This window comes from Diaphorina citri, unplaced genomic scaffold, assembly GCF_000475195.1.
Source record: "Diaphorina citri unplaced genomic scaffold, Diaci psyllid genome assembly version 1.1 scaffold4919, whole genome shotgun sequence".
NCBI lineage: Eukaryota > Metazoa > Arthropoda > Insecta > Hemiptera > Psyllidae > Diaphorina > Diaphorina citri.
Genome location: NW_007382303.1, coordinates 1 through 9,209, shown reverse-complemented (window position 1 = coordinate 9,209; position 9,209 = coordinate 1). Strand labels below are relative to the sequence as shown.

At 39.1% G+C, this 9,209-nt stretch overlaps 2 protein-coding genes across 2 annotated transcripts; one reads left to right on the top strand and one right to left on the bottom strand.

Moving 5' to 3' along the window:
- Window positions 1-350: 350 nt before the first annotated feature.
- LOC103521288 (alpha-tubulin N-acetyltransferase-like) lies at window positions 351-1,482 on the top strand (the record flags this gene model as incomplete). The annotated part of the gene is made up of 3 exons (XM_017448767.2): window positions 351-550; window positions 728-1,010; window positions 1,471-1,482. Coding segments are annotated over 3 exons (495 nt in total), but the record flags the coding sequence as incomplete, so codon positions are not given.
- A 2,983-nt stretch (window positions 1,483-4,465) lies between these two features.
- Window positions 4,466-6,502, bottom strand: LOC103521287 (zinc finger protein 277; the record flags this gene model as incomplete). Its single annotated transcript, XM_008486398.1, has 3 exons — window positions 4,466-4,655; window positions 5,342-5,493; window positions 6,272-6,502. Coding segments are annotated over 3 exons (573 nt in total), but the record flags the coding sequence as incomplete, so codon positions are not given.
- Window positions 6,503-9,209: the final 2,707 nt, after the last annotated feature.

Sequence of the window (9,209 nt, the reverse complement as noted above, 5' to 3'; positions counted from 1 at the left end):
CATTAGACGCATGTGGCCTGTGTCGTAGCATGTCCATCCCGTAGTATGCCTCTCATCAGATGGGCGAGAAGAGACACATTACTTCCCATTTAGGTGCTGGGTCAACATGAGAACACCAGAAAGTAACCTGTTGAAATATTTGCAATCAAAAAACAAGTACAATTTTTTGTCGATGGTGGGATTCGAACCCGGGACCTTCTGCATGGCAAGCAAGCATGTTACCACTGGACCAACCATGCCTGTATTTAACCCAACTCTATAATAACACTGGTCACTGCTTGTTTGTACCAGTTCCTTTGGTAGCAATCTTCCACTGACATGACTTCTGCACAAGTACCAAAAAAAGAAAGGAAAAATATATACTCCTTGTTAATCCCAAATTGTCCTATTGTTTCAGCCTGTGCTATCACCATATGTCGGAAATCCTTGATAAGATAGGCTGGGCCTCAGCGGTTGCTCAGGGATTACAGAAACCAATAACAAGTGCCCTCAAGATGCAAAACTCTGAGCATATTCTTTACCTACTGACTGATAGGACAGGTGGACTCAAGTAAGTATCCATTGTAAAATCAGGCTAGTAAAAGAAAAAAAAATGGTTCTTATAAGCTTAAAGTCTACACACTTTTGTGTTCCTCTTTGGTGCCAAACAAATTTAACTCCGGAGCACAAATGCTGTTGAAAACACAAGATATCATTCATTATTAATTCAATTATTTATTTTTCCCAGGAAGCATGGTCTAGTCATTGGTTTGCTCAAAATGGGTTGGAAGAATCTCTATCTATTTGACAAAGCAGGGAAGTGTGTACAGAAGAATACACTGTGTGTTCTCGACTTCTATGTGCATGAGAGTATGCAGAGACAAGGCTGTGGTAATATACTGTTCGAGCATATGCTTCAAGATATGAATGTCAAAGCTCATCAGCTGGCCATTGATAAGCCATCGCAGAAGTTCCTGTGCTTTCTCAACAAACATTACGGACTCAACCAAATTGTACCTCAGAATTTTTTTGTTTTTTTTTTTTTTTTTTTTTTTTTTTTTTTTTTTTTTTTTTTTTAAGAGGTTTGACAGAGGGAACTTTAACTGCTATGGTCTTATCGTCCCGAAATCGAGGAGAGAAGGAAGACAGGATAGGAGAAAGCCAGCCGTTCCGAGAACGAACATTATCCCATCAGGATAAAATCCGCCCCGGGCGGGAATCGAACCCGCGGCCTAGCGCTTACAAGGCAGACGCACTACCAACTAAGCTAAGTAGGCTGGCGAAAAGTGAGTTTAAATTCCGTTTAACTTTTCTTTTCGGTTAAGCAATATGTATATCTGATTGGCTGAAATTTTTGAATTTCAAATCAACCAATCAGATTGCTTCAATGCTTAATTCGATTTTAAATCACTTACTGGACCTGGCCATAAATATAATGTTATGTAATTTACTTAGGTATTTACCTTCCAGCTTCTATCCATTTCTCTATAGGAGTCTATGTAGAACTGATCATACATTTCATTATGTGGATTCAATCTCTTGTGCCCTTTCTTCCTCATGTGTTCCTTGAGTACGTCCCGAGTCTTGTAGGTTCTCTCGCAGAACAAACATTTCAAACTGAAACAGAAAGATAGAAAAGGTTTTTGAAAATTGTAACAAGGAAGGTTTTATCGTCTCGAAATCGCACAGAGAAGGAGGATAGGATAGGAGAAAGTCAGCCGTTCCGAGAACGAGCCTTATCTGCTTAAGATAAAGCTCAGGACGGGGATCGAATACGCGACCTACCGCTTACTAGGCAGAAGAGCTACCTTCCAAGCTAACTAGGTTGGCAAAATATCAATTTTCCTTTTCCTTCAAAGATGAGTGTTTCACCGCCGTTTTTATTTCGTAGCAATGAAACAACTGCTACAGTAGACCCATTTGGTCTGTGTCATAGCAATAGCATGCCCATCCAATAGTATGTCCCTTATCAGATGGGCAGTAAGTCTAATCTGGTTTTTACTAATTGATAAGAAGCATTTATGCAAAATAACATCCCAGATAACACTAAATATAAACAACAAATCAAGTCCAACTAATTAGGATTTAAATAAGTCTTGAATTGGTATTTATTTTGAAATGTACAACAAATAAAACAAATAAATTGAAGTAATTAGCTAATACAAGAAGTTGCTATTAGACTTACCTATGATAAACGTAAATAATGTAATAATAACTCTAATTCCAAACTGTTAGGCCCAATGCATACTAGTGAAATGCGTACATTTATTCTTCTTCGCCTTTTCCCATATTCAGATGGGGTCGGCGTTTGTCGTCGGCCTCTCAATCAGCTTTAGAGTGATCACACTAAATATAAACAACAAATCAAGTCCAACTAATTAGGATTTAAATAAGTCTTGAATTGGTATTTATTTTGAAATGTACAACAAATACAAATAAATTGAAGTAATTAGCTAATACAAGAAGTTGCTATTAGACTTACCTATGATTAACGTAAATAATGTAATAATAACTTTAATTCCAAACTGTTAGGCGCAATGCATACATGTCTTCTTCTTCGCCTTTTCCCATGTTCAGATGGGGTCGGCGTTTGTCGTCGGCCTCTCAATCAGCTTTAGAGTGATCGCTTTGAGCAAACTGGATTTAAACAAAAATTTTCCGAGTGGGATGCCCTTCGCACTCAACCTTCGCTATTGATATAGCGTGAGGAAATTTGGACTAGTCTACTCCCTGTTTATAGTACCCTAGCTAGACGCTGATCTACTCCCTGTTTATAGTCCCCCAGCCAGACTTTGTGAAATGCGTACATTGCGCTTTAGTTATAATTTAATTTATTGTTAAGGCACTTACAATCGAGGCCATTTTTAACACCCTCTAAAATTTAAAATCTTATTGCATTTTCTTCTGTTCCGAGTGGGATGCCCTTCGCACTCAACCTTCGCTATTGATATAGCGTGAGGAAATTTGGACTAGTCTACTCCTTGTTTATAGTCCCTCACCCAGACTTTGTGAAATGCGTACATTGCGCTTTAGTTATAATTTAATTTATTGTTAAGGCATTTACAATCGAGGCCATTTTTAACACCCTCTAAAATTTAAAATCTTATTGCATTTTCTTCTACTCTTGATATTCTGCATTTCACAACTTCATTTACCTTTTAAACCAAAGTTCTGTGTAGATAAAATTTATTAATAATATTCTAAATAGATTCATAGATCCATAATGTATTGTACTAAGTACATAAGTAGGTACATACTATAATACTATTGTACTAAGTGCATAGGTAATTTTAACATGATAAAGTCGAGAACAGTAGAACCTCGGTATAACAAAATTTAAGAGAGAATGATTTGTTCGCTATAAGGAGTTTATTGTGTGTTTTATTTTGAATGGGATGAACTAGTTACTAGTATTATTTCATTTTATTGAAGTTTTACTTTTGACAGCAAAAAACATACACCTTTCTGTAGGTACCCCATTATTTTTTTCATTTTTAATTCTTTTAGTTTTCTGTGATAAAAGCACTATGTCAACAGTATTTATTTAATTTTTATCCTACTAATAATTATTTCATTTTATTAATTTTACTACTACATTTTTTTTTCTTCTAATAATTTTTATTAACTGTGTGTACTGATATACTGATAAAAATAGCTATATTGTAAATAGTCATTAGAATCGGAAATAAAAAATTGAAAATATTCATTTTAATTCCATTTTGTTTTTCATTGTAGTCTTTTAGGTACCACTGATAAAAATAGCTATATTGTAAATAGTCATTAGAATCGGAAATAAAAAATTGAAAATATTCATTTTAATTCCATTTTGTTTTTCACTGTAGTCTTTTAGGTAACAAATTAAACTGACTAATGAAGGAAAGTGTCCCTATTATTGGCTTGTAAACAACGTAAATACTTTTATGACTTGCACTCCGGAGGGCCTGGGTTCGATTCTCGGTAGATTCGAAGTTTTATCTGCTGATATTCAATTTGGAGATGTCCTTAGTAATTGGACTAGAGCTTGAATCAGATTCAATGTGTTTCTGTGTTACCTCACATTGACTTTGATTCTGTACTGTTGAAGATATATCAGAACGAATTGTTTGGTGAAGTGACATCGCTGGAGTTTTTTCCTGTAATCTTTGTCGGCTAGAAATGGGGAAAACTTGACTGCATGACAGTGGAGATTTGAGGTGAGAAAGGATGCCATTAATATGCTTCGGAATGAAGTAGGTTCCAAGGAAATAAATGTTTGACAATTTCTTGGTTCATGAGTGATTCTCTATCTCTAGGTGTTTACCCCATTACATTGATGAGGTAGTAACAACAATCATACCTACTTATGTCAGGACATTATTTTCATGAACATTCTCAAGGAATTTTGAAATTGCTGTAGGTACTGGTACCTAACTTCTATGAAAAATGGATTAATGCTACCTCAAACCTCATACCTTTAAATAAGCACCCTACTTAAAGTTAAAGGTCTCTAGAAAACAGTTGTAGGTATTGCCTGTGATGTTGGTAGTCCTAATGGTGCAGGAACGGTTGACTGTGTTCCAGGAACTGTATCTTTAGATGTCACTACTGTTTCTAGAGGTTTTACAATTTCGTTATCTTCTTCCCCATCATCTAGCTGACACAGGAATCCATCATTCTCATACGTGGGAAAGAAATATCTGAGAACACACGACAAAATGGGCAACACGGTTATAATAGAGAAACTTGTCGAAGGGGTCAGATTCGATTCCCAGAATAGACGAAAAATTTATGGCCGCGACCAAAATCAGCGTTTAATAAACTTGGTTTATTTAACTAATAGTGGATTTCACCAACCTTGCCAGCCTAGTTAGCTTAGTTGGTAGCGCGTCTGCCTTGTAAGCGCTAGGCCGCGGGTTCGATTCCCGCCCGGGGCGGATTTTATCCTGCTGGGATAATGTTCGTTCTCGGAACGGCTGGCTTTCTCCTATCCTGTCTTCCTTCTCTCTTCGATTTCGGGACAATAAGACCATAGCAGTTACAGTTCCGTCCCTTATACCTTTTTATTACTATTGTAATAATAAAGGAAGGACGGACTAAAAATGAGGCTTAGGTGTAGGGGCAAACAGACCTAAAGGGTGGAGGGTGGGTTTAGGTACTCGGGACAATTCCACAGAGTTTCATCCGGTAGCAAGGCGTGGTTATTGAGTTTAATATGAGTGTACAGGTCTACTTTGGTCTCGGTCTTTGTTTTACATACAGGACAAGAGAGCCAGTAGATTTCACGTCGTAGGTAGTTGACTAGTTTCACCTGCGGGGGAAATGAGGCTTAGGTGTAGGGGCAAACAGACCTAAAGGGGGGAGGGTGGGCTTAGGTTATACTTACTCGGGACAATTCCACAGAGTTTCATCCGGTAGCAAGGCGTGGTTGTTGAGTTTAATATGAGTGTACAGGTCTACTTTGGTCTCGGTCTTGGTTTTACATACAGGACAAGAGAGCCAGTAGATTTCACGTCGTAGGTAGTTGACTAGTTTCACCTGCGGGGGAAATGAAGATACGATAAAAGTTATGGAACACTTTCTCCTATCTACCTGTTCTCCTACCCAGGAGATCACTACTACTGATAAATAATTTTTAATTTTTTTTCTTTTTTTTAATATCTCACGGGATTAAGGTCTGTTCACACGATTTTCGAATTTAAATTTTCTGACAAAATACGGTTAGAAGGGTCTAAACGTAACACTACTTACTCCTCACAGCAGATTGCAGGTAATGATTCTCATTCCTGGTTCTGAGAATTGTAGAAACTTACTTTAGAACGAGAGACCACCAGCTTGAAGGGTAGCGAGTCTGCCTTGTAAACGCTAGGTCGTGGGTTCGATTTTCGCCCAAGGCGGATTTTATCCTAAACAGATAAGGATCGTTCTCAGAACGACTGGCTTTCTCTTATCCTGTGCTCCTCTCTTTGCTTTCCGGACGATAAAACCTTAGCAGTTTATAGTTCCCTCTATCAAACCTCTTAAAAAATAAAAAGTAAAAAGGAGAGCGCCAGCCTAATTGGCTTAGTTGGTAGTGCGTCTGCCTTGTAAGCGCTAGGCCGCGGGTTCGATTCCCGCCCGGGGCGGATTTTATCCTGATGGGATAATGTTCGTTCTCAGAACGGCTGGCTTTCTTCTATCCTGTCTTCCTTCTCTCTTCGATTTCGGGACGATAAGACCTTAGCAGTTACAGTTCCCTCTATCAAACCTCTTAAAAAATAAAAAGAAGGAGAGCAAACGCGCTGTTACTACTGAGTTAACCTAACCTTCCACGAACCTGTTGGTAGAAGTCCAAATGTTTAACGGCGGCCACAAAGTCGAACCCGTGTTCCCCGGTCATGTGGTCCAGTATCTTCACCCAGCTGTGTACTGTGACATCACAGAATAGACACACTATACTGCATGCATCCTCTTCAGTCCAATCTGACCAATCAGAATCCTGGGATTCATCATCACTACCGGTAGGCGTGGCTTGAGTAGAGCAGGAGAGACGGGACGATTTGTTCTTCTGAAAATTGAAGCCAAACTGCGGTTAAGCATCTTTTCCCTTTTCTCCTCCTTTTGTACGGGCAAATTACCAACAAAATTCACCTATGATAAGATTCCAAAGAACTGCAAATCAACTCTCCAATGATATGGATATCTTTTCAACATCAGTTCAGGAAATAAAAAACTTTTTCAATCGTTTTGATCAAAATGGCTAACCTCGTTATGCCCTGTAGATGTTCTGCTCTCTGTTCTTTTCTCATCTTCCTTCCTCCGATTCAATCTTGACCTCCTTAAATTTATACTTTACCTCCCTCACCCTCCCTTATTTACTTGTGTGTATCATATCTCTGCGTGAGCAATTGAGCATACATATGAGAATTCATAGACTAAGCTATAGATAGGTTAGCTAGGGAACTCGATATGTAAAAAAGTTAGGTAGATAGCAAAGGGTACGCCCGTTCACTGTGTTAATAAATAAATAAAGCAACGGTGAGTGTGGAAACTGACTGAGTGATCGATGGGGTACGACAGAAAAGCTCAGTTATAAGGCCTGGCAGCGTTGCTTCATGCTGTTTATTCATGGCCGGTTTCACACAGTGGGTTTCAGTTTCACACAATATCAGTCGCGCTGGGTGATGTTTCAAAGTCATAGAGCAGGAAAAATGAGGACCAACGGAATTTTTCTTTTTCTTCTACGACTTCTAGATAAATCGATTTAAAAAATACAGTTGTAGGTATTGCCTGTGATGTTGGTAGTCCTAATGGTGCAGGAACGGTTGACTGTGTTCCAGGAACTGTATCTTTAGATGTCAAAAATGGCTAACCTCGTTATGCCCTGTAGATGTTCTGCTCTCTGTTCTTTTCTCATCTTCCTCCCTCCGATTCAATCTTGACCTCCTTGAATTTATACTTTACCTCCCTCACCCTCCCTTATTTTACATGTGTGTATCATATGTCTGCGTGAGTAATTGAGCATACAGGGTAAGAGCATACAGGGACAAAATGGCTAACCTCGTTATGCCCTGTAGATGTTCTGCTCTCTGTTCTTTTCTCATCTTCCTCCCTCCGATTCAATCTTGACCTCCTCGAATTTATACTTTACCCCCCTCACCCTCCCTTATTTACATGTGTGTATCATATCTCTGCGTGAGTATTTGAGCATACATATGAGAATTCATAGACTAAGCTATAGATAGGTTGGCTAGGGAACTCGATATGTAAAACAGATAGGTAGATAGCAAAGGGTATGCCCGTTCACTGTGTTAATAAATAAATGAAGCAACGGTGAGTGTGGAAACTGACTGAGTGATCGCCGGGGTACGACAGAAAAGCTCAGTTATAAGGCCTCTGGCAGCGTTGCTTCATGCTGTTTATTCATGGCCGGGTTCACACAGTGGGTTTCACACAGAGGGTTCACACAGTTGCTTCATATTGTTTATTCATGGCCGGTATCACTACCGGTAGGCGTGGCTTGAGTAGAGCAGGAGAGACGGGACGATTTGTTCTTCTGAAAATTGAAGCCAAACTGCGGTTAAGCACCTTTTCCCCTCCTTTTATACGGGCAAATTACCTACAAAATTCACCTATGATAAGATTCCAAAGAACTGCAAATCAACTCGCCAATGATATTTTATTTCCTAGCAATGAAACAACTTGCTACATTAGACTCATGTGGTCTGTGTCGTAGCATGCCCATCCCGTTAGTATGTCTCTCATCATCATCACATAGGCAACGGTTAATTTCTGGTGTTCTCGTATTGACCCAACACCTAAATGGGAAGTATTGTACAATACTTCAATATTGTACAATACTTATTCCCATTTAGGTGTTGGGTCAATACGAGAACACCAGAAATTAACCGTTGAAATATTTGCATTGGAAATACGAGTACACATTTTTCTGTCGATGGTCATACATAGGGCTTTCCACTCCGAGACGTCTCAGAATTATTATTCTGAGACGTAAAGCTTCGAGAAGTAAAATCAAAAATGATACTGGTAGCGCAACCTGGTAGAATTCAAACAGAACTAGTTACAATCGTGAATCTTGAAATCAGGGCTGTCCAACTTCCATGTTTATGCGTACCAGATACTATGTAGAAACGCACTTCTCGGGCCACAAGTTGACAGCCCCTGTACTAGGATAGATCGGGGTGTGGATTTGGGTTCGAGAACGAGAACTATATAGGTAAACAGGTATAGACACAACATTGCCGTTGCAAAAAAAAAAAAAAAAAAAAAAAAAAAAAAAAAAAACATGGATGAAACTCACAAGAGAGAATCAGGGAATAGGCTTTGAGACATGGACTTTTCAAACAGTGATTAGAGCCAGCCTAGTTAGCTTGGTTGGTGGCACATCTGCCTCGTAAGCACTAGGCCATGGGTTTGATTCCCACCCGGGGCGGATTTTAATATTTTATCCTGATAGGATAATGTTTGTTCTCAGAATGGCTGGCTTTCTCCTATCCTGTCTTCCTGCTCTCTTCGATTTCGGGATGATAAGACCCTAGTAGGGATGGGTAAATATTCTCTGAGTCGATTCAAAGAGTCGAATATTTCAAAAGAATCGTGAATCGCGATTCTTAAATTCAAAGAATCGCGATTCTTTGAAGAGTCGTGATTCTTTGAAGAGTCGAGGTTGTACCTACTACCTACGTTGCCGTGCCCTGTACAACTACAAACTACTCAATCTCATTGGTTACGAGAGTGATCCTGTGTGCTGTCTC